The sequence below is a fragment of the Prenolepis imparis genome, unplaced genomic scaffold (genome assembly GCF_030444845.1).
Source record: "Prenolepis imparis isolate NDT839.2.m4 unplaced genomic scaffold, iyPreImpa1.0 SCAF_4, whole genome shotgun sequence".
Classification (NCBI taxonomy): domain Eukaryota; kingdom Metazoa; phylum Arthropoda; class Insecta; order Hymenoptera; family Formicidae; genus Prenolepis; species Prenolepis imparis.
Genome location: NW_028141162.1, coordinates 13,123,043 through 13,149,270, shown reverse-complemented (window position 1 = coordinate 13,149,270; position 26,228 = coordinate 13,123,043). Strand labels below are relative to the sequence as shown.

The window sequence follows — 26,228 nt, the reverse complement described above, 5'->3', positions numbered from 1 at the left end:
GTTTCATTATTAATAAATTGTAGAGAGAAATTATAAATATGTAAAACTTTTAACTATTAACAATTTTAATTTATTTTATTGAATTATTCTTGCTATTATATATATATATATATATATATATATATATATAAAATTCTTTGCAGTATTTATTTGTTGCAAAATATTTTTATCAGCAGACTGTTAAACAAATATATATAATTTAAAGTTTATCTATTGTATTTTTTTATCCATTTTGGAGCAATGGATTTTGCCAAGAAATAAATAATAAATAATAAATTTTCATGTTACACATTATTTCTCATATTACACATTATTTTCAACAATTAAAATATAATTATCCGTATACCGCAGAAAATGTAATTCATCTTCTGGATCACTTGCTGGATCATTAGCTTCTTGCGTGCGTAAAGATACGTTATCATAATTACAATCCATGGTGACCATAACGATGATGATACTGTTCTTCAACGTTTTTTCTTTTGACATCAGGATAAGCTCAGGTTGTATAGATCACTTTGAATAACAGTACAACAGTAGACGAATAATCATCATGTCGAAAACTTCACCGAATGCCATTGGTATTAGATAAAGTGAAAATATTCTCCCTCGATTATGTAGACAATTTACATTTTAAAAGTTTATGCTTTTGATGTCTTTTGTTGTTCGCTTATGGCAAATTGAAATTATTGTGGTAATTGCAATTTACAAAATCGATGATTGTATTAACGGCCGTTTGATGTTTTGTCATCATTAAAGCTTTCCAATTATATGTATATATCTCCGCAATGTATTTTGACGTTTATAAACAGACATTAATATTAATATCTTATTTGAGTAGCTCAGCTATTTTCTTTTTGTATGATATAATATTTACTATCTTACGATAAAAAGTGACATATTCTTCTCTCACAGTTATTATATGTATATATATTATAATATATATATTCTATAAATGCATATCAAAATTAATTATCATTGATTTGCATTTCAATTCTAAATAAATATTAGTTTAAAAAAAACTATATATATTGCTTGAAACAGAAAGAAAAAATAGAATTTGCAAATACATATTTGTCACAATAAGATACGACAATTAAAATACATAAGACAATATTTATCATGTTTGTTAAAAAAATGAATATAACAAAATTCATTGCAATGAAGTTTACTTTATAAAGTAACAATTATATTATAAGCGTTTCACTGTTTGTTACAGAGTGGATTTGAAGCTAAAAATTGCAATACTTGAATGTATCTGATGTACGTTTTATCGAAAACGTTTTATCGAAAAACTGAAGATTGAGATTTGAGATAATTTAATATGCTGAAATATTATTTTACAAAGTGTGTTCCGAATCAATTTTACAGATTAACAACTAAAATAATCTGCCTTATTTATTGTCTGATTTTGACAGAAAAAGGTTATATAAAAGACATATACATATAATATACATATATTACATACACAGATATTTTGGTTTTATTATATAGTTAAATTACACATATGTTTATATTTTTTTTTTACTGAAGAGAATAAGTATTATAAATATTACAAACATAATAAGTTATCTCCAAGTATATTCATTTTTTCCAACATAAGAAATAATAAAAAAAGATTAAGTTAAGTAAAAATTAAATTCCGTTTTTAATAATAATATAGTGTCACAATTCTAAACATTGTAAAACATTATGTTTGTTATATTTATATTTTCTGAATTATTATGCAAATCATATTTGTGTGCAAACCTTTTCTTTAAATAATTTTTCTTAATTTCTTTTTTTTTTTTGATCATTATCCTTTATTTTATATTCTATTTACGACATTTAGGGCCAGTTTCACCATCGCCGATTAAATTATATCTTTGTCTCTTTTCAGATACGTTCTTAAAAAGAGACGAAGATATAGTTTAATCTTAGGTTGAAGTTAATCGACATTGGTGAAACTGACTCTTAAACATACGCAATATACCTTTTGTTTCAATTGTTCGCTTTTAAAAATAAAACAGCGATCGAATATGATTGATTCATGATCTACAATATTTTTGTAAAAAATGTGACATGAGAGAATAAAAATACTGATAATTTCATGTTATGTCTAAGTAATAAACATGTTAAAATTTACCGTCATAAATGAAGGCAGGGACAGATTGAATTTTTCAATTGCTGCAATTTTGCAATCTAGATTGTTAGCCATTATCAGTAACAAGAATGTACGTTTCATTGATGGTGCAAATTGATACCAAGCTTCATCAAATGCTTTATCTGTCACTTCGATACTCTGTACATTAGATACAAAAGAATAATATACGAAAACAAGAGAAAACATTAATAAACATATGTCGTTTTTTATTTAATTTTCTCAACATTTATATATATTTTATAATAATTTTTATGAATAAACAAGATTGTGTACGCGAGCGTACACATGTAAGTTATCTTTTCTTTGTTTACTCTTAATTTATATTCATTATATTGATTAGAAACTAGTTAGATAAATAAAAATACGAAAAATCTGTATCTAATTAATATAAATAATATTTAATAATTATGAATAACTGTAGACGTCCCAACTGGCTTAATTGATTTTTATTAATTCAATGTCATATAAAAATACAGACTACGTTTCGACCTTTGGTTCAGGTCCTTATCAAGTCTAAAATTAAAAGAAGAAAATGATTTTCTTTTTGATATATTTGTATTATTATTTTTTATATATTTTAATTTTAGACTTGATAAGGACCTGAACCAAAGGTCGAAACGTAGTCTGTATTTTTATATGACATCGAATTAATAAAAATCAATTAAGCCAGTTGGATCGTCCACAGTTATTCCTAATTTTATTCTTCACTGGCGATACAAAAATACTTGCAATATTTAATAAGTTATATGAAAATGATATGGCTCTGTAATAAGCAAGCGAGGTACTGTTTCGCAGAAAAATTTTTTTATTCTTTACAAATTCAAGAAAATTGCGTTTCGGTTCTTATGGACCTTCTTCAGCGCTAAACGATCATATACAAAAAAATTTACTATATCATTAAATCATATGGTGACGCAAAAAATTATTACATAAAAAGTGGATTCTACATAAAGCCGACATTAGACATGTCTCGATTAAAGAAATATAATGAACAAAATTAATAAAATATAATATCTACATTGAGGAGTCAGCGTGGTAAAATTAAAAACAAAAAAGAAACGAATAATGGAATCAGAAGCGATTTTTTTGTCAGTATCCATGTTTCCAATCCTGTGTGTCTATCTTTTTATGTAATAAGTTTTTGCGTCACCATATGATTTAATGATATAGTAAATTTTTTTGTATATGATCGATTAGCGCTAAAAAAGGTCCATGAGATTAGACCGAAACGTCCGCGATTTTCTTGAATTTGTATGAAATAAAAAAATTTTTCTTGCGAAACAATTATCTCGCTTGCTTATTACAATCATATCATTTTCATTTAATATTTATTTTGATTAATAAGCAATCCTAAACATATTTTTAGTTATTAATATTTTATAAGTTATGTTATTTTTAATATTAAATTATCATTGTTTACGCAGAAAAGAATAATTTTAGTAATATAAGTAAGTAAATCTTACCGCGTCTGATAATGTTTGCACAGAAGAACATAGCAAAAAGAACTGCGTTACTGAACCCATTGTAAACGATAAGACTGAAACTGCCTCCATGAGTGTCATATACGGCACCTAAAAATTGATAAATACACTTCGTTAAAAAACTAAATAAAGAATATACGCATAGAACCACTCTACATTTTTTATTTCTTTGTTGAAAAAATTGTCTGTCTATACAAAACTAAATAAATTATTTAAATTTTTTGCATTGCTAATTTTTTTATTTTATTTAATCATTAAATCACAAATGCGAAATATTTGTTCACTTTTATCTAAAAATAATGCATGATAAAATAAAAAATAAAATCTGCAGTAATTCAATATTAAACAAGATAAAATTTAAAATTTGCGTTATTACTTATTATATAAAGTAAGTAATAATTTTTCAAATAGAATCAAATAGAATCTTATACAAGACATAATTATTTTATTTAGATATGGAGTTGCCAATAAGTATTCAAAACACTTAAAAAAAAAACAAATTTCTATTCTCTATTCTTTATTCTCTTTGAGGTTTGTTAATGTTTGTTATCAATACTTACTGAACTCATTAAGATACCTATGAAGCCAAACCGAAGAACACTGTTGATATGTAATAGACTGAAGTTCACAGATAGAAGTTTCCTTAGCAAAAATGATATGCTAAAACACAACGTAGAATGCATATATAAAATATATAAAATATTGAATATAATAAAACTGTATTATATACATATAAAATATGTATCATACAATAATAAATTGAGATTTTATTAAACATTATAGAATTTATAAAAAGATGTTCACAAAATCACATTAGATTTGAGTAATGTTGTTGTTTATCATCTTACGAATATTTTAAAAGCATAGTTATTTAATTACGATTTTATAATTCAAGTGTCTCAAAAAATACTTTTCTTTTATACTTACTGCAAAACAGTATTTTGATGTCGACATAATGCTTTCAACTTTTTTTCTGCTATAGAATGATGTTCTTTTCGAGACTCGTCACAATTGTCCTGTGAATCTCGAAATAATAATGATAACTTTACCGCTATGTATCGATATTGTGCGGTTAGCATCAATACCAGATGCATCATGTATATGTCCACACTGTATTTCTTCAAAAAGCTGTATACACTGGCAATTGTCATAAAGACAGTTGACCAAATCAAGACGCCGATTGAGAATGGCTCAGGTCTGACAGCGGCTGGCAAATTGTAATCTACGTAGAAAAAAGTAGTCTTTTCAAAAACCAATAAAATTGGCTGTAATGTCCATACGGTAATGGATATTATGCCAACTGCCCCATAAATTACAAACGGCATTATTATTGGTTTCAGAGTCGTCTTCACAATATTCTCCATGATTTCGTCCGCAGTTTCTAGAATGCCATTCATTTTGTGGATCAGTTGTACCACTATTTTTTTTTGTACGTAAATACGCGTAAACAAAAAAAACGATTCGATGATGACAACTACGGCGACAGTGCCGTCTTTTAAAGCCTTTTCTTTTGGCGTCATGATTATTCCGGCGAACAATACGATCGTGTAAATCAGTTGTAATAACCAAACGAAGGCACTATGTATACGCCACAGTATTGGAAATGGCGAGGCATCAGCTGCTACCAGTAATAGATTCCCCGAGAGCATGTTTGCTCGATTGTTTAAAGTATTCACATTTTGAAAATTTATTTTTTTCATATTGTGTTACTCGCGATGAATTTAAACTGCGTTGGTAAATGTAGCTTATAAGAATTAAGATCTTTTACTCGCATTAATCTCTGTACAACTGTCGCGTACGCTTCTTCCTGTATAAGTGAAAATGAATGACAAATCAGTATTTCAAAATTATCTAAGTATACTCAGGAATTTACGATTCTCTTTGAACTTTTGTTTCTGCTTGGCTATAATTAATATTTAATACGCATACGACGAACATTTCTTTTCTTTTGTTATATTGTTTAGTTTGCAGTCTTACTATGTAGACATTTTAGAATTTAATTATTCTTCAAGGCACGTTTCAAGTGGATAAATAATAGATAAAAGGTTCTTTGTGTTATTAAGAAAATGTAGTTTATAATTAAATGTCGTGATATGCGAAGTGATAATTCATTAAATGTGACTATACATCTTTCATTCTGTTTACTAGGAATATATGAAACGTAATAATTAAGTTCTTTGTACTACCCTTACATTGTAAGGTGGTAATTATCTTATAGCAATCTGTCGAATATCGTATTGGCGTAATATTGGCGATTTGTCAGAAATTTAGTATCGTAGAATAATTTGACGAGTTTGACTGACGCCTGCATTTTGTCAACTAAAATATATAACTTAATTTGTAAAAAAAAATGAGTAAAAAACCGCAGACACAAAAAATGTTTTGTAAGCTAACCATGGATTAATTAATGAATGCATCTGTATTAAACGTAGATTGAGCTTCACAGTAAGTTTTTTCCTTTTGATTTACGAATAATTGTAAGATAACAAATTGCGAAATTGATAAAACGTTCACCTATTACTTTTTGAATTATTGCGATATAACACTTTAATATTCTGCTTTCGATTTACATTCAAATTTACATTAGAATAACATTTTTTTTTTAGATTCGTCAGTGGAGTTACTTTCGTGAAATTTTGTAGCAAATTTTATTATAGTGTAACAATAGTTTATACTATCGTTAGTAATGAAATGTATTATATAGTCATTCACCAAACATTAAAATTTATAAAAAATTTATAGATAAAATATCTATGTATATAATAAGATTTCAATAATATTGTAACTTAATTTTTTCAAGATTTTTTGAAAGTGAATATATAAAAGCACAGTCATTTAATTACAACTTATTATTAATATACAATGCGCATCATACGACAAACGCGATGACATTTCTTTTTTTCTATTTTTTTTAGTCTCTAATTAATATGTAGATACTTATAATATTCTCGGTGAAGCAGAATGTCTTCGGGCAGATAATGATTTTAGTTGGTTTTGTATTTTATAATATATTATAAGGAAGCATGAGAATTTATACTGATTAATGATTTATTTAGTACAGCGCTCTATTTTTTATTCTGTTTATTGAGAATATAGACATAAGTTTCCTTATTCCATCTACTAGACATGTAGCCGGGATCGTAAAGTCCCTTGTACTACTTCCCTACATTGCAGGACGGCAATTATCTTATGGCTCTCCATCTAACAATGCAAAATCTGGAATCTAGGAAAGCCACAGGACAATTTGCCATTCTCGCAATTCGTCAACTGAAATATATCTGCCATGGACTTTATGTGTGATGGACAAAAATTAGCTATAACTGATAAAATTCTACATAATATTGTAGAGCAATGTTAACTATAAAGTATCAATTAACAAATGCATTTTGATTAATCGCAAATCGACCATCAGTAAGTTTTTTCTTTTAATAAGAGATTTCTGATATAATGAGATATAAACGGTTTCAGAAGAAAATTATATAATTCTAATGGTGTGTTACTATTTAAATAATTTTTGCATATCAAGCACGAAAATTTAATTTTGACATTTAATTAATTTAAAATTAATTTACTTTGGAAGACAGAGTAAAACAAAAGAATAAAAACCTTTAAAATTTTTAAAGTTTTGTTTTTTGTTTTCAAGATATCTAATTTTATCTCTGTTAAGTAGAAAATCTGTGACTTAAATCTGTATATTAAAAAATTAAGGTATTTAATATACATATATTGATGCCATATATAATATCTATGTAATGCGATTTACTTTTCTATAAATAAGAATGCATTTGTTATAAAAATGTCTTTTTTTTATTTCGCACTTGTCTTGGTTTATTAATCGATCATTATCATTAATATTAATGCACTTACTTAGAAAGTTAAAAATATATTACACATGTTAAATGTATTAAATAATAATATGTCATTATGCCTGTTACAAAGTAAAATGCGTTTCTATAAAAAGATTTTTTTTGCAAACAGATTTTGCAAACACCTAAGCATTTAACAATAGAAGATCCGAATCCATTACATAAAAATGAATTAAAGAACAATTATAAGTTCTCTACCATTACAAACATTTGATAAATGTGTTATTGTATTACTTCAGGAAAGAGAATAATCTTTTTCATTATTTATAAAACTTTTATCTTTTAATGTACGTATTATAGTAGTTCCAGATCTTTCAACGTATTATTTTAGAATTTATGCGTTATAGAAGCATATATAACGCATACAAATTTCTTATAAATAATACACATCTTTTGTTTCTTCTCTCTAAAGCAATGTATATAACAAATAATATCACGCAGTTGTCATATCGCGTTACGCACGTTGTACATAAAGTTCAACTTTGCTATTTCAGACTAAAAATTCTTGCGTAAAAGATTGACTAGAAGAATACTGATAACTGTGCAGATCATACTCGAAGTATATAAAAATGACGCGCTGCTTTGAACATATCCATCCAGACGATGATACACCTTTCTATTGCCGAGCTCCTGTTCGGATCTGTAATTGAACTTCAGAGTGCCATTTTTGCTGTGCACTTGTTTGAACACATTCACCTGTGTGTGTGTATTAGACATTAAAACAATTATTATGTTATTTTAATAAGAGATTTTTTATATATAAAAAAAAATTATTTTATGACAAGTCCTTTAAAAAAATTACATGTCTGTTAAAATAAATATTTTGCATAATTTTATGCTCAAATTACCTGCGCTTCTGATACCGGCAGTTTTTCAGTCATAACAAACCACATTACAGATTCTTGGCATCCCGGCGTAGTCAAGGATCCCTCATAACGATAATACGTCGTATGATCTTTCGGTAGCAGCAATAAAGGTATCAGTTTGGTTCTTATCGGTGCCATGCTCTTTCCCACCCAATGCGACACTCTTTTTGTCGTCTCCAAAATCGGGATCAAATCCGGATTATCATAACTGTTGAACTATAACGAAATATCACAATTAACGTCATGTCTATATAACATAGTTTAAAAAAATTATTGATTGATAAGAAGAAGACACGAGCAATGTAAATAATAAAAATATTCATACTTCAAACAGAACCGCGACAACGACAATCCCGTTCTGATGCTGCACAGCTTCGCTAAAATTTTCTGAACAGTTTATTATTCTCCTTGAATTTCTCACTTTTTGATCAATGCACTATACGCTATCATTACGCGACAATATATGCACAAAACAGAAAGATGCTTTTACCATTTTAATGATTAATAATTGCTTTAATATCACCATAAAGGTCTTTGAATATCTTATAAGACTTTGTGCACTAAGTGAATATAAACGTATGAATATGAACGAATTGGAGAAGAAATATTCGCGAATATATAGATGACTATCAATAGCAGAAAACTGTACTATATCCAATATAGAAATAAACGTGACCAGACATGCTTGTAATTATTACTACTTGATAAAGTAATAATTATCTTATACGGCTCAGCGATCTTCGCAGAATAGCAAAATCGAAGAAACGTTGAAAACTTAATATTGTCTACAGTGTGTTGTATCGACTTTGCATTAATCTAAAATATGCTAACAATAAGACGAAGTATTTCAGTAGGTTAATCCGACTTTATGTATTAAGATGTCTGTTAGATATAAATTATTTTGATATAAATTATTAACGATTCTCCATTCATATTTTGTAAGCTAATTTTTAACGTAAGTTATTACATTTAGTTAATTATTATTTGACATTCTACTAATAATAAATTTTCAGAAGTATTTCTGACGTTTTACGTTTTTGCACATTAAAAATAATAGAAAGTTATTAATTAAAAATATATAATCATTATTTAAAATTAAAAATATAAGAATACATTGCAAATTTTGTTATATGTTGTAATAAGCAATTAAAAATTTTTATTATTTATAGAATTTTTATCACAGTAATATATCTATGTATTTTACTAATACTCTTACTTACACTTTGTGATTTAATTACAAGTTTCAATGTATTATATATTTTCTACATATTCTTTTAAAATTTAAAAATGTAAAATTAATCTTAAATACTTTAACTTTGACATATACTATTACATTATAATAGAAAATCATATACTTACTGTTTATAAAGTTTACACAGAGCTGATTATTTTTCAATTAGTTCGTGATAGTATAAGTGCAATTGAATATGATTGATTTAAAATCTAAAATATTATTTGAAAATATACAAACATATTTTAAAATACTAACAAAAAGATTAGAACACAAAAAGCAACTTATTTTATAAACTTACTGTCATGAATGAAGACAGAGATAAATTGTATCTCTCAAATGTTGAGAGCTTAAGTTCTAAATTATTAGCCATCATCATAAATATAAACGTCCGTTTTATGGATGTTCCATATCGATACCATTCGTTGTGAAATGCTTGATCCGTTATTTCAGTGCTCTAAATTTTAGAGAAAAAATAATAATCTACATATAATAATGTATTTTTATTAATTACAACTTTTCGATTAAATGCTCTTTTGTATGTAAATTTCATATAAGAATTTATCTTACATCAAAACTTACCGCATCTAATAATTGTTGCACACAAGAACACAGTATGTACAGCTGCACTACTCCACCGGAAGCGTACATAATAAATACGGCTTTTTCGTTCAAATTACTTGAAGGTATCTGAAATTACATAAAGAAATAAAAAATTATGAAAATTGATAGACAATAATTAATAATTATTTATAATGTAAAATAGCATTATACGTATTAGGAAGTATTTTTTTAGAATAATTAGTATTAGAAATTTATACTCACTGAGATCACCATAATAGCAATGCAGCAGAACCGGAAAACGCTGTTTAGATATATTATACTGAGACTTGAAGCTAACAACTCTCTTAGAATTAACGTGATGCTAAAAGAATATATAAATATTATAAATTATTTTATTAAGAGTAAATAATATTATATATAGGGAAAATGCCATAAAGTATTTTATATTAAACTTATTTATAATTTAATGACATCATTGCGTTCTTCTAATCAATTTAAATTTTAAATTTGCAGACTAAAATAACGTATGTAAAATAAAAAGTCTTTGATATATACAAAATTTCTACTGTTTTTACTAATGATTTTTGGCAAATAATCTTACTGAAGAACTGCGTTATGATGGTGACATAAAGATTTGATCTCCTTTTCCGCGTAGAAATTTATTTCAGGACTATGTTTCTTTTCATTAGAATTGTAATTATTCTGCACTCTGTTGTCTTGAAATGTCATGGAGAGTTTCAACGCGATGTATTTATATTGTGCCGTGATGAACAATATAATATTTATTATGTAGCTATCCACACTGACTTTCTTCGTAAAGATGTACATGCTGCTGAGCATGACAATGAGACTTCCCAATAGAAAAATACCAGTCGAGAATGACTCTTTCGATAACACGATCGGCATTCTGTAATCCATGTACACGAAGGAATTTTTTTTAAAAATTAATGCAAACGGTACGGTAAACCATATGATTAGTGAGATTATGCCGACTATCCAATAAAATTTGAGAGGAGTCTCCATCGATTTCAATGTCGTCATCACCATGTTTTTCATTATTTCGTTTTTTACGCACATGATATTATTCAGTTTTTGAATTATTTGTTGTATTAATACTTTACGCGAATGAATTCGCACGACTGTGAAGACCACTTCCATGGTAATTGCAATACCAATTAGACCGTCTTTCAGAGCTTTCTCTTTTGGCATAATTATGCAACCGGGAATTAAAATACACATTTGAATTATTTCGAGCAACCAAATTAAAGCACCATATATTCTCCATACCATAGGAAATGATGAACCGTTAGCAGTCATTGGTAACAGATTACCTGACAGCTTATTAAGCCAAATGTTTAAAGGATTCACGCTTTGAAAATCCATGTATTATCGATGTACTATTGATATAACTTTTCTGGCAAATTGGAATTATCCTATAAAACGGAATGTGTGAAAGAACAATCAAAATAAAATAGTCAAATAATAAAGTTTGATAGAACTGTTCTATTGATTTTAATAATTAATTTTTGTGCAAATCATACTGAAACAATTTATTTAATTGAATAAATTTATTTAAATTTATTCTTACGTTTATTTTTTCAAATTTTTAAGATTCGAAAATGATAATGACTTAAATTGCACTTCTTTAATTTTATTAACTTATTCAACTTTAATTTAGCAATATTTATTCAGTCAATGATACAGAAAAAGAAGAGTAAAATGTCCTTCTTCGATTTTGATAAGTTTTGCATATGTTGTAATCTGAGTCAAAATAAAAAATACATATTTTTTTATTTATCTTAATTTTGTGTTCTTAAAAGACTGAATCATCTGTTTAAAATAGTTTTCATATTTTTGAGCGAATCTCGCCGAAACGATAAAGGATATGAAAAAATGTTTAAAATATAAAAGTTTTTTATTATATTTAATGTACTTTATGATAATGCAATCAGATTTTTCAAAAATTAATAAATAATAATTTTTTAATTACCATTGTTATATATTTATATGTATATTATAGCAATTATAATGGCGCAGTAAATAATTCACACATATAAAATAAAATAAAATATTATAAAGCTATAATTTGATAAAATGAAAATATATGATAAATTATATAAATATATGCACTTACTTCTACGTTTCACGTTTCTCTGTCGACGTTTACATTCTTTCTGTCGAGAAGCACAAGTAAGGCACGACAAATAGTATTTGAATGTTATCGCTATATGTTCAACAATTTCTTATTTTTCCGAACTTTCTCTTGTTTTTCATCAGTGCACTATTATTACGCCATCATTATGTGGCAATATACACAAAACAGAAATAAGCTTTTATAATTTTAATGACCGACAATTGCTTTATAATTACTACTTGAATGTCAATAAATTATTTGTGTCAACATTAGGACTTTGAACATTTCGTAAGTTAAGAAAACTTTGTATACTAAATGTAATGGTATAAAAAAATTTGTGAAAAAATAATAATTCGCGATTATTGTGTAATTTATCTGTCATAGAAAATTATACTACATTTTTCAATACAGAAATGAACTATAAACTTGCTTATGATTATTACTTGTCGATAAGGTAATAAAAATCATAGCTGAAAGCCTTACAAAATAGTAAAATAGTGAAAGTTTCAGAAACGCTAAAAACTATTGTTCATTGTGTGTTGTATCGACTTGGTATTAATCTAGAATATTCTATAGGACAAAGTATTTTAATAGATTATAATCTGTTTTTATATATAGATGTCTATATAATGTCTGATATAAATTATTTTGATATAAATTATTAACTATTCACCTTTCATATTTCGCAGGCTAATTCTTAAACATAAGTTGTTACATTTGGTTAATTATTATTTGGCAATTTTCTAATAATAAATTTTCAGAAATATTTAAGACAAAATGTTTTTGGACATTAAAAGTAATAGTTATTACTTAAAAATCTCTATAATCACATTACTTAAGATTCAAATTATAAAAATATATTGTTGCAAATTTTGTTTTATGTTATAATAGAACAATATAAGCGCGCGCCATTCTTCGGTTTTATGTTAAAAAAATGATGTTTTTCAAAAAATAATATAAAGTTTATTTAAACTCGATTAATATTTTTTCACAGAAATTAACTGATTAAAGCGTTAATTTGCTAATTAAATTTTAAAATAATAATATGTTAAAAAATTAAAATAGTAATACGTTGTAAATAATATATTATAATATCTTATTCTCGATTAATATTTTTTGACAGAAATCAGCTAATAACTGTCAAAAATATTAATTGAGTTTAAAGTATTATAACATATTATTTAAAACATTATTATTTTAATTTTTATAACATATTATTATTTTAAAAATTAATTAACAAATTAACGTTTTAATCAGCTGATCTTTGTCAAAATATATGTAAAGTATATACATAATTTGAATATTTTGTTTTCAGATCAATGTGTGCTGTGTACTACAACTCCGCTATTGTATGTATCGGTGAGTAAGAAATTGTTTATTTTATAATATTTTTCTATAACAGTAGTGGAGGTGTATATAATATGTTGAAAATATTTAAATAATAATGTTTTAAATAATATATTATAATATCTTATTCGCGATTAATATTTTTTGACAAAAATCAGCTGATAATTGTCAAAAATATTAGTCAAATTTAAAATATTATAACATCTCTTTCTAAAAAAGTCCATTCTCGCAAGTATTGTTGCATTTTTTCCGCGATGCTGATTGACTGTTTCGATTCGCATTGTGCGTTGTATTCGTAGCATCAAGAGGCTGTCATCGCGAGGATTAGTAGTTTAACAGTTTGTTCAAAATAAAATAAAATAAAATAATATGTTTGAAATAATATGTTATAATACTTTATCCACGATTAATATTTTTTGACAGAAATCAGCTGATAACTGTCAAAAATATTAATCGAGTTTAAAGTATTGTAACATATTATTTAAAACTTAAAATATTATTATTTTATATTTAATTTTATTTTGAACAGTCAAATTGCTAACCCTCGCGATGACAGCCTCTCGATGCTATGATTCTGTATATAACGCACAACACGAATCTTGACAGTCAATGAGCATCGCAGAAAAGCGACAACAATAAACTTCGATATGCGAGTATCGACTTTACATATCTTTTTTAGAAAAGGAATAAATTGTTTGAATTTTTATTGCTTATAGAATATTTATTATTGTTTCTATCACAATAAAATCTATATATTTTACTAGTAATGTCATTTACACTTTATAATTTTTATACTACTTCCAATGTATTAAGTTTTTTACATATCGTTTTTATTCTGAAACAATTGCCATACATTTTAGAAGAACGTAAAATTAATCTGAAATACCTTTAACTTTTACATATATTTTCTTTTTATAATAGACACTTTCTATCATATACTTACTGTTTATAAAGTTTACACAGAGCTGATCATTTTTCAATTAGTTCGTGATAGTATAAGTGCAATTGAATATGATTGATTTAAAATCTAAAATATTATTTGAAAATATACAAACATATTTTAAAATACTAACAAAAAGATTAGAACACAAAAAGCAACTTATTTTATAAACTTACTGTCATGAATGAAGACAGAGATAAATTGTATCTCTCAAATGTTGAGAGCTTAAGTTCTAAATTATTAGCCATCATCATAAATATAAACATCCGTTTTATGGATGTTCCATATCGATACCACTCGTTGTGAAATGCTTGATCCGTTATTTCAGTGCTCTAAATTTTAGAGAAAAAATAATAATCTACATATAATAATGTATTTTTATTAATTACAACTTTTCGATTAAATGCTCTTTTGTATGTAAATTTCATATAAGAATTTATCTTACATCAAAACTTACCGCATCTAATAATTGTTGCACACAAGAACACAGTATGTACAGCTGCACTACTCCACCGGAAGCGTACATAATAAATACGGCTTTTTCGTTCAAATTACTTGAAGGTATCTGAAATTACATAAAGAAATGAAAAATTATAAAAGTTAATAGACTATAATTGATAATGATTTATAACGTAAAATGGCATTATACATATTGAGAAATATTTTTTTATAATAATTAATATTGAAAATTTATACTCACTGAGATCACCATAATAGCAATGCAGCAGAACCGGAAAACACTGTTTAGATATATTATACTGAGACTTATAGCTAACAATTCTCTTAGCATTAATGTCACGCTTAAAACAGAATATATAATTATTCTATTATAAATTGTTTTATTAATTAAATAATATTATACATGCAAATTGTTATAAAGTATTTTGTATTAAACTTATTTATAATTTAATGACATTATTGCGTTTTTCTAATTAATTTAAAACCTAATTTAGAACTTTAAATTTGCAGATTAAATTGATGTATATATAAAATGAAGTCTTTGATATATACAAAATTTCTGCTTATTTCTACTAATAATGTTTACTTACTGAAGAACTGCGTTATGATGATGACATATAGATTTAACCTCTTTTTCCGCGCAGAAATTTATTTCAGAACAATGTTTCTTTTCATTAAAATTGCTGTAATTATTCTGCAATCTTTCGTCTTGAAATATCATGGAGAGTTTCAACGCGATGTATTTATATTGTGCAGTGATCAACAATATCATATTTATTACGTAGCAGTCCACACTGACTTTCTTAGTAAAAATATACATGCTGCTGAGCATAACAATGAGACTTCCCAATAGAAAAATACCGGTCGAGAATGGCTCCTTGGATAATACGATTGGCATTCTATAATCCATGTACACAAAGGAATTTTTTTTAAAAATTAATGTAAATGGTACGGTAAACCACATGATTAAAGATGCCATGCCAGACATCCAATAAAATTTGAGAGGAATCTCCATCGATTTCAATGTCGCCATCACCGTGTTTCTCATTATTTCGTCTTTCACGTGCATGATATTATTCAGTTTCTGAATCAATTGTTGCGCTAATGCCTTACGCGAATGAATTCTAACGACTGTGAAAACTACTTCCATGGTAATCGCAATACCAATCAGACCGTCTTTCAGAACTCTTTCTTTCGGCATAATTATGCAACCAGGAATTAAAACACACATTTGAACTATTTCGAGCAACCAAATTAAAGCGCCATATATTCTCCATACCATAGGAAATGATGAACCGTCAGCAGTCATTGGTAATAGATTACCTGACAGTTTATTAAGCCAAACGTTTAAAAGATTCACGCTTTGAATATCCATGTGTTATTGATGTACAATATCACTTTTCTGGCAAATAGGGATCATATTATAAAACGAAATATGTATAAAAGCCAAATAATTAAAACGATAATATCAAATAATGAAGTATGATAGAATTGTCCTATAATTCTTATTGATTCTAATAATTTATTTTTCCGCAATTTATACTTAAACATATTTTTTAAACTTATTCTTAAATATTTATTTTTAAATTATTTTTAAATTTTTAAGATTTTATTATTACTGACTTAAAAATATATTTCTTTAATTTTAATAACTAATTCAACTTTAATTTAGCAATATTTACTCAATTCATGATTTACAATTAGTGTTATCGACGGACTGATTTTCTCAACTTTTATATACAAGGTGGTGACGATTTTTCCTCAGCGAAAATGTCGAGGCACCAATAATTTTCGAATTATAAGCGATTGAAAATAAAGGGTTTTTCACAAACTAAGCCTTGTGGAAATAAAATATTAACAAAATCACATTCTTCAGTTAATTTCAGATAGAGTTTACTTTAATAGAATTTTAATTTAAGGCTTAGTTACAAAGATACATGATGACAAAAATTGGGAACATGCAAAAAATGATGACCTCTCTCGACATTTTCGCTGAGGAAAAATCGTCTCCAAATGATCCCAGGAATCTGCCCACGACAAGTGAAACGCGAACCACCGGACACCCTGTATATATATATATATATATATATATATATATATATATATATTAATAATGTTTTATTTAAAGTAAATGTTTCTCAAAAACTAAGAATTTTATTAGTTAATATTACCAAAAATATGTACTCTCTCACTCGAAACCGGAACAAACAACTGCTTTTAGTGAGTGAGATATAAAGAAAATTTATGTGTGGATCTTTACATTCACATCTGTCACACGTTTCTTTTTATGTATAGCATTTTGTCAGTAATAATAGTCTTTTGTACAGACTTTAAGTGATTTGTTAATTATATATTATTTCCATTTATTATTTCCCCGTTGAATTTATGCGTTCTTTAGTTTTCCATTAATATATTATACTGTTGTACGACAACCAGCAATATTCCCTTTGTTGCCTTTGACGCTTGTCCAAGCGTACCAGAAATAATTATCGTTAATAATTGAGCAAATTTCTCAGACATGATTTTAAAGGACTTTTAGGGTCATTCCACAATAGGTTGCAAATGCCCTCTCAGAGCAAAGCTACTTGTCAGCTGATTGGTCAATCCGCAATTGTCAACTGGCAACGAGGGCATTTGCAACCTATTGTGGAATGACCCTTTTTGTGCGAGCAACTATAAAATCTAAATATCGTAATAATGAAAGACAACATGTATTGATGTATTCTATTCAATGTCATTTAGCTTAGGGCTGAATACAATTATGATATTCCTTATTTAGCACTAACAATAAGTAAGCTACATATCAGTCATTATCTTATTGCACGTCATTAATCGTTACAGAAATCCATAAAATGCAAAGAACAGACGCAGTATTTGACGATATTTGACGTGCGTATTATTGATGGAAAACTATGATATCTGTGATGGATTTATTCGTCATTAGATTTCGATTGAATGTACAACAGTGATAATTATTTAGAAATATTTTCACATATCCGTGGATAACAAATCAATTCTGTAACTTTTGAGAAACTCATAAATTGGAATCTAATCTGAAAATAAAAGAATAATATGTTTATTGTATCTAACAATTGCATAAGAACACTGTATTGCACTATTTCACCGGATGCATATATGATAATAAAACATCCTTCTAACAAATCGTTGATTATAAACTGAAGTTTGATGAAAAAATATTTTATAATATATTTAGAAGATAATATATATAGGTACTCTCTCTCTTATATCAAAATTAAAAGTTTCTCTGATCCATTTATTATTCTAATTAAATTTACATGTCTTTTTTTTCTAATTTCTGTTAATAGGTATATTAAATTAATGATGATTTGACAACTTATTGTTCAAGTATAACAAGAAATAATTATGTTAATAATTTCTCACAATAAATACACATTTCGACAAATAATAATCTAAAAAGACTTTTATTATATTACTATTATAGAATGAATAAAATTATAGATTAGATAAATATTTTTTATTTTTTTTTGTTTCTTCTATACTTTTACATTTCGTTAACATGCATTACTTTTATAAAATTTTTTATAAGATTTATAGTTCAAGAATAATAAAAATATAATAATAAAATAATAAAAGATAATAATATAAAAGTATAAAAAAGTCTAATAAAATAATAAAAAATAATTATGTTAATAGTTTTGCGAATGTCTTGATTATTTGATGATTGCGAAAGATTTTTGTTATGTGCGCAAGCTACACGCCGTGAAAATCTTTATTGATCGAATTCGAAACCGGTAGATGTCAAATTTCTCGATACAAATATATAATATTTTAGATGTTTTATCACTCTTTTTATTATGAATTTTATTACAGATTTAATCCTTTGAAATATGTACGTACAAGCTATAATAATAAACTTCATACATGTAAATATCTTGTCATAAATGATTGCTATTTTTATTATTTTTCGTGCTATAGCTATATACATATACAAGATTCAATGGTAATATTAATACTAGCATTTTATTTTAAGTACTACTTTTAGCAGATTATTTTCAAATATACTTTGCTGAAATAGAAAATATTTCAACAATATAACTAAATTAATCATTTTATTATTTAAAAACAAAGATAAATAAGAAATACACTAAGAAAATAAACACAATTACTGCAGATAAGATTTTTCTTCGCTTTTTATTTCATTTTTTGAAATAGAAGAGAGATCGAGTACGATTGGTTTAAAATCTGAAAAAAATAAATAATTTATGAAAATGAACGAAATATAATACGACATTAGAATATAATATAAAAAAATGGAGAGAGTATAAAAATCTTACCACCATAAATGAAGGTAGAGAAAGATTGAAATTTTCAAACGTTGCAAGTTTGCATTCTAAATTATTCGCCATAATTATTAAAATAAATATACGTTTTATCGATGGTTTGAGTAGATGCCAATCTTCGTGAAATGCTTTATCTGTTATTTCTGTACTCTTTATTTTACGCAAAATAAGTAATTTATGTGAAGATAATTATTAATCATAATCTATTATTTGCAAAGTTATTAATTATTTTGTTTAACTTTCTTAAATTCAAATATTATTTTATATTATATTTATTTATACTTATTTATGAGAAAATAGAAAAGTGGATATCATAATAGATTTGTTTATAGAGAAATACGTAATAGAGAGAAAATTTAAAAAATTCTATATTACATCAATTTTTGAATAAAAAGAAATATATTATAATAAAAAACTTACCGCATCTAATAATTGTTGCACACAAGAGCATAAGATAAAAAGTTGTACCACTGCTCCTGAGGTATACATAATGATTGAAACTCCTTCCCAGAAGGTTGTCGATGGTACCTGAAATTTTATAAAGACATTATAAGTAATAAATATTTGTTACAATTTAATAGCGATTTCTGTTTTTTTTTTTTTTTTATAATATATGGAAAGAATATACTCACCATGCTCACCATGATACCAAGGCAGCAGAATCGAAAGACACTGTTTATATAAATTAAACTGAAGTTCAAAGATAGCAATTCTTTTAGCAAAGAAGTTATACTAAAAGAAAACGTATAATATATCTGTGAAACATTATGAAATAATGTACTAAGAAATTAACTCATCAAATACAGAAAGTTTGAAAATTTTATTCAAGTAAATAACTTTTATTTATATAAGTACTAATTTATAGTATTATCATTACTATTATTATGTTATAGTTAGGAAGCTATGAAAATTGTTGATTCAATTTTACGATACTTACTGAATCACAGTGTTATGATGTCGACATAGTACTTTAATTTCCCTTTCTTTTCTTTGATCTGATCCAGAAGAATGTTTCTTGTTTTCTTCAGTTTTTTCTTGAAATATCATTGAAATTTTTACAGCAATATATCGATATTGTGCCGTTGTCATCAATACCAGATGCACCATGTATACATCCACACCGACTTTCTTTAAAAACATATATATAGCGCTGATCATTAAGAAAAAACTTCCCAGCAGGAAAATATTGAGTGAGAATGGCTGCCTCGAGAAAGCGGCAGGTATTCTGTAATCTTCGTAATAGAAGAGATTCTTTTCGAATACTAATACAAGCGGTAAACAAGCCCACGCTATTATCGAAACTACGCCGGCCGACCAGTAAAAATTGAGCGGAGCTTCCACCGGTTTCAAAGTAGCGATTACGACGTTCTTCATGGTCTCGTCACCAGTGTGCAAAATGTCATTCAGCTTTTGAATCAATTGATAAACCACATCCTTACAAATATAAATTCGCGCAATCAAGAAGGTCATTTCTATAAAGATTGCAAAGCAAATCATGCCGTCCTTTAGAAATTTCTCCGTTGATACGTATATGCATCCTGGGATTAATGTGGCACCTATGATTAGTTCGATAAGCCACACGAAGATGCTATACATCTTCCAGAATAATGGAAAAGATGAATCATAGCTGGTTATAGGTAATAAATTGCCCGAGAGCAAGTTCAGTCGAATATTTAGAGGGTTCACGCTCTGGAAGTTCATGGCTTATTCGATGTTGTCGATGTCGGAATTAAGATGTTACTTTTCTACATTTGTATTTATTCTGCTTAACATATTGCTGTGTCGCGCATATGTCCTTCTTTTCTATTTAAAATACTGTGCGTGAATACTTTTCTCTCGAATTTCTATTTGATATCCTTGTAGTGTCAAACGATAAACGATGACATTTTGATCTCTTTATTACAGTTAGCGACGTTTATTCTATTATTGCAATTTACATGCAGTATACATGCCATTAGTGCACTTGAATATCAATAAAAATTATAGAGATATTTTCCGACGTTTTAAAATGAAGGAATTCAGTCTTTTATTAAAAATATGAAAATGTGGAAGTTGACAAATAAATGACTGCTGCAATATGAAGAAATGAAGACAAAAGTATAGATTTCATTACGTTTATCACAGGGTTGAGTAGAATCATCAATTTTCTTGCAACTACATAGAGCGATGATTATCTTATAGTATTTTGTCCACTGTACATGCATCGCTAAACTGCAGAATTGCAAAGAGCTGCAGTATAAAATATCATTTAACGCGTGCTACAACGACGAAATAATTTTTAACGTTAGTTTTTTTTAATAACAATTTTAATAACAATTTTAACAATATATTATATATGTTATAACTATATCTTCTAAGGCCTGATTGCACCAATATCATTTTGGTTTCAAGCGAGAGTTAAATATATGTTTGTCTTTATTTAGAAAGAAAAGATAGATATATATTTAAGTCTCGCTTAAAGCCATAATAACGTTGATGCGACCGGGCCTAAATTCTTTATTTTATAGCCTATTGCTCATTATAATAAATTCTTAAATCGATATTTATAAAACGTAGAAATATAATTTAATAGTACAGAAATTTTATGTGCATGTTTTATATGTTTTTCCTAATAAACTTTTTATTTTTTCTCGCAATGTACACTATCGCTCATTAATTTCAATATATTACCTAAATCGTCGATTTTTTAGGAAGTAATGAACAAAAAAAACTATTTTGTGATGAATATGGATTTATTTAAGTAAATAAACATTTATTATTATTATCGGTAATCTGAAGTTTTTCAATTACTTGTGTCTTGTATTCTTCGTTTATTGATTACTGTATACGACTTTATCACGTGTACGCTAAAAATAGTTTACAACGTATAAAAAATTAATTCTTTAAATATTGTAAGCTATTTTTAACGTACACATGATAAAGTCGTATAGTAATCAATGAACGAAGAATACAAGACACAAATAATTCAAAAACTTCAGATTTCCGATAATGATAATCGAAAGAAAAAATTACTCTAACAGTAGAATAATGTTTAAGACCGCGCCGCGCGGGCTTATATAGCAAGAACAAGCGTTAAGCGGTAGCGGGAAACTTTCTCGCATGTGCAATCCTACGAATATGAATATATGTATAAGCCCATGCGGCGCGAGCCTCTTTTTCGATTGCTGTTGTCAATAGTGTGTTTTTTTTTAAATTTTAATATGTTCATTCATAATATACGATTTGGAACGTATATGCTAAAAACAGCTTACGGTATTTAAAACATTTATTTTTTGTACATCGTAAGCTATTTTTATCATACATGTGACAAATCGTATAGTAATCGTATTGAATGAATGAACATTTGATTCAATGGGAACGGAAGAATGATTTAAAATTTAAAGCGCTACGGGAAATTTTCTCACATGTGAAATCCTACGAGCGTGGATATTTAAATTTGCATGGTGCGATCTTAAAAATCACTCTATTGATAGAGTTATTTATGTTCGCAATTACGATCAGTAATTTAATTTTTCAATGTTTATTACGCAGACACAGAATACACAAAAAATTAAAATTCATTTAACTAAATTTAGGAAAAAACATATATCTGTATGCTAGCAAATTTGAGACTGCAAGAATCAATTAATAAATAGTGCGAATTTTGAACGTGGTTACTAAATTAAATACTGTAGCTCAATAATTGGTTTGTAAATATTTTTGAAGCTTCAAAACTTAACTGTTAACCTAGAACCCCCATCATAAAAAAATCGAAATTACATATTATATGTATATACTATTATACAACATATATTAATATTAACATTTTAAATTAAGAACTAATGTTAACAAAGATTTTTTATGTTCAAATATTTCTTATCTTCTGTTCTAAAACAAAATATAAATATGTTATATGCTAGGAGCAACATAAATAAAATTATATAATAATTATAATATAATTATAATAACATTTTATAATTTATTTAATATATAAGTTATAATTTTAAAAAATGTAAAAATTATAATTTAATATATTATAATAAATTATAATAAAATATGTGCGAAAGATACGTACCTCTGTAAATCTTTATTTCATTCTTAAAAACAGAAGAGCAAACGAGTATGATTGATTTAAAATCTAAAGAAATATGCAAAAAATAAGTTAAAGCAATAACAACCTAAGTAGTAGAATTAAAACTTAAATAATTATTATAAAATTAATAGAAATAATTAAAAAACACGATATATCTATATATACTTATATGTATAATTTACGTGCTCATAAAATATATTTTATAAATCTTACTGTCATGAAAGAAGGAAGAGTTAAATTAAATTTTTCAAATGTCGAAAGTTTACATCCTAAATTGTTGGATATTATCATCATCATAAATATATATTATAATGATGGTTTAAATTGGTACCACTCTTCATGGAATGCTTTATCCGTTAATTCTGTACTCTGGATTTGAAACAGAATGACAAAAGAGTATAATTATCAATCATAAGATATTATATATTCTTCATAGAGAATATGCATATTATCGATATTTTCTATTTTCATTACTAGATATTATTTGGCTACTCTTTCATTATGAGAATATAGTATAATTTAACAATATTTTTAAACTTACCGCATCAAATAATTGGTGAACGCACAAACATAAAATATAAAGCTGTACTAAGCCGCCGGATATGTACATGATGACCATGACTGCTTCTAAGGGAGCCTTTGATAATATCTAAGTTTAACACATTAATTGTTAATATATATTATTATTAATATATAATTATTATTAATGTATACTATTATTGATATATGTTATTTTATATATTTTTGATTAGAAACATTTGTAATAATTTTCAATAATGTTGAACGATTTTTGTTTTTAATTATTTATAAAGCCTTTCTAAAGGATAATTAATGGTTATTAATTATTATATTTACTGCATTTATGAGCATGAAGTCGAGAAAGCAAAACAGAAAAATTTTCGTTAAATATAATAAACTCATGTTCACAGACAATACTTTCTTTAGCATTAATGTCATTCTGAAAAAAATGATTATATATTTAAAAAGTCATATAATGGCACATAATGACTTCAATAATTTGGATATTTATCTATATCAAATATTAAACCATTATTCTTCAGAAGTGATACGAATCAAGAAAGAATGATTTTAAGAGTACAATAATAAAACAATAATTTGTAGAAAAAAGTTAATGAATGCTCGAGTACTCACTGAATCACAACGTTATGATGTCGACATAACGTTTTTATTTCTTTCTCTAATGAATTTACAATAAAAATATTTCTTTCTTTAGACTCATTCTGTGAAGTGTCTTCACGAAATAATGCTGCAAGTTTCACCGCGATGTAGCGGTATTGTGCTGTCATTAGTAAAACGAGATTTATCATGTAGACATCCAAAGCAACCTTTTTCATAAACATGTACACGCTGGCTACGGACGCGATAAAGTTTCCCAAAAGGAAAATTTCCATCGAAAACGGCTGTCTCGAAAGAACCATCGGTAGTCTATAATCCTCGTAGAGAAAATGTCTCTTCTTGAAGACCAACGCAAAAGGTACGCAGCACCACACTATTATGGATCCAATTCCTGTTATGCAGTAAAATTTGAGCGGAGTCTGTACCGGCTTTAAAGTTGATCTCACGATAATCTTCATGGTCTCGTCCTCCGCACACAGAATTTTATTTAGCTTGTTTATTATTTGATTCATAAGCTGTCTGTGCACATACATTCGTCTTAGCAAGAAAAATACTTCTATAGTGACGACGAGACCAACCGTTGAATCTTGCAAAGCCTTATCTTTGGGCACGAACATGATACCAGGAATTATTGCACTGGTTTGGATCACTTCAATCAGCCATATAACAGCGCTATATATTCTCCACACTGTAGGAAACAGCAAATCATTGCTAGTCATCGGTAATAAATTGCCTGAGAGCATGTTTAACTGAACGTTTAAGGGATTTACGTTTTGAAAGTCCATGTTGCTTCTTCGCAATGAATATCAAGTAAATACTACACGAAATACAACTTGCTAAAATTGTCTTTAATATTTTTCTGTATGCTACGCGTGCTATATACTGTAGTTATTTTAAGATATCTCTTTAAACTGAAAAAATATTTAGTTAAAAGGCAACAAAATCGCCTTTATATAGATATGCATATTTTAATATATAGATATGTATTTACCTTTGTTTGATCTTTCCATCATTATAATCTCTTGCCGGAAAAATATACAGGATAGCGAAAGTTGATCATAAGCGATCGTTGATTTTACACAACAATATCTTATTTTCCTTGAATTTTTACTATTCGTATAGCTTGCACTGTAATATGACATTTCTATAAAACAAGTATAGCGACATTATTCCGCATTTGCAAAAATTACTTTCTTCTCTGCTACAATCATAGTACAGATGTGCATGATAAATTAATTTTTATTGATAGAAAGCTCCCGCCTATAGACTCTATTGTAAAGAAAAAAAACAATTTATAAATAATATTTTCTGTACAATTTGACTACTTTATAATATGTCATGATTCGCTTCATTTTATTTACGAAGGGAATGTGAGGGTGACTATAAGGGTCTTTGTAATTATCCTTGCGCTGTAAAAGCAGCAATTATCTTATGGCACTACATCCTTCGTTGTAGTCTCGAAGACACTTCAGAAGACACTGTAATATCTAATGTATTGTATGTGATGCACGTTTGATCGAGATATTGAAAATTGATCTTCGACCGGTTACCTAGAATTCAAAAACAAAACTAATATTACTAAATAATTCTTTGAAAAAAAATTTATATACTTTATACATATAAATATATATATATATATATTATTTTAAATATTTATATATTAAAGTAA

At 26.7% G+C, this 26,228-nt stretch overlaps 6 protein-coding genes across 6 annotated transcripts; all 6 read right to left on the bottom strand.

Annotated features, from left to right (window-relative positions):
* Positions 1 to 1,645: 1,645 nt before the first annotated feature.
* Positions 1,646 to 5,414, bottom strand: LOC145935027 (uncharacterized). The gene is made up of 5 exons (XM_083036019.1): positions 4,549 to 5,414; positions 4,182 to 4,281; positions 3,604 to 3,711; positions 2,123 to 2,278; positions 1,646 to 2,031 (listed from the first exon to the last, which is right to left on the bottom strand). Exons 1-5 carry the CDS (start codon positions 5,319 to 5,321, stop codon positions 1,978 to 1,980), a joined length of 1,191 nt encoding a protein of 396 aa, XP_082892145.1. The 5' UTR covers positions 5,322 to 5,414; the 3' UTR covers positions 1,646 to 1,977.
* Positions 5,415 to 7,343: 1,929 nt separating this feature from the next.
* LOC145935195 (putative carbonic anhydrase 5) lies at positions 7,344 to 9,036 on the bottom strand. The gene is made up of 4 exons (XM_083036313.1): positions 9,025 to 9,036; positions 8,679 to 8,789; positions 8,336 to 8,569; positions 7,344 to 8,183 (listed from the first exon to the last, which is right to left on the bottom strand). The coding sequence occupies exons 1-4, from the start codon at positions 9,034 to 9,036 to the stop codon at positions 7,983 to 7,985; spliced, it is 558 nt and encodes a 185-aa protein (XP_082892439.1). The 3' UTR covers positions 7,344 to 7,982.
* A 709-nt stretch (positions 9,037 to 9,745) lies between these two features.
* Positions 9,746 to 11,531, bottom strand: LOC145935415 (uncharacterized). Its single transcript, XM_083036743.1, has 5 exons — positions 10,750 to 11,531; positions 10,410 to 10,509; positions 10,167 to 10,274; positions 9,886 to 10,041; positions 9,746 to 9,796 (listed from the first exon to the last, which is right to left on the bottom strand). The coding sequence occupies exons 1-5, from the start codon at positions 11,529 to 11,531 to the stop codon at positions 9,746 to 9,748; spliced, it is 1,197 nt and encodes a 398-aa protein (XP_082892869.1).
* A 3,041-nt stretch (positions 11,532 to 14,572) lies between these two features.
* Positions 14,573 to 16,403, bottom strand: LOC145935249 (uncharacterized). Its single transcript, XM_083036395.1, has 5 exons — positions 15,619 to 16,403; positions 15,270 to 15,369; positions 15,027 to 15,134; positions 14,746 to 14,901; positions 14,573 to 14,656 (listed from the first exon to the last, which is right to left on the bottom strand). The coding sequence occupies exons 1-5, from the start codon at positions 16,401 to 16,403 to the stop codon at positions 14,606 to 14,608; spliced, it is 1,200 nt and encodes a 399-aa protein (XP_082892521.1). The 3' UTR covers positions 14,573 to 14,605.
* A 2,798-nt stretch (positions 16,404 to 19,201) lies between these two features.
* On the bottom strand, positions 19,202 to 21,064 carry LOC145935194 (uncharacterized). Its single transcript, XM_083036312.1, has 5 exons — positions 20,288 to 21,064; positions 19,983 to 20,082; positions 19,771 to 19,878; positions 19,345 to 19,500; positions 19,202 to 19,252 (listed from the first exon to the last, which is right to left on the bottom strand). Exons 1-5 carry the CDS (start codon positions 21,049 to 21,051, stop codon positions 19,202 to 19,204), a joined length of 1,179 nt encoding a protein of 392 aa, XP_082892438.1. The 5' UTR covers positions 21,052 to 21,064.
* A 2,612-nt stretch (positions 21,065 to 23,676) lies between these two features.
* LOC145935241 (uncharacterized) lies at positions 23,677 to 25,429 on the bottom strand. Its single transcript, XM_083036387.1, has 3 exons — positions 24,575 to 25,429; positions 23,964 to 24,071; positions 23,677 to 23,791 (listed from the first exon to the last, which is right to left on the bottom strand). The coding sequence occupies exons 1-2, from the start codon at positions 25,342 to 25,344 to the stop codon at positions 24,050 to 24,052; spliced, it is 792 nt and encodes a 263-aa protein (XP_082892513.1). The 5' UTR covers positions 25,345 to 25,429; the 3' UTR covers positions 23,677 to 23,791; positions 23,964 to 24,049.
* Positions 25,430 to 26,228: the final 799 nt, after the last annotated feature.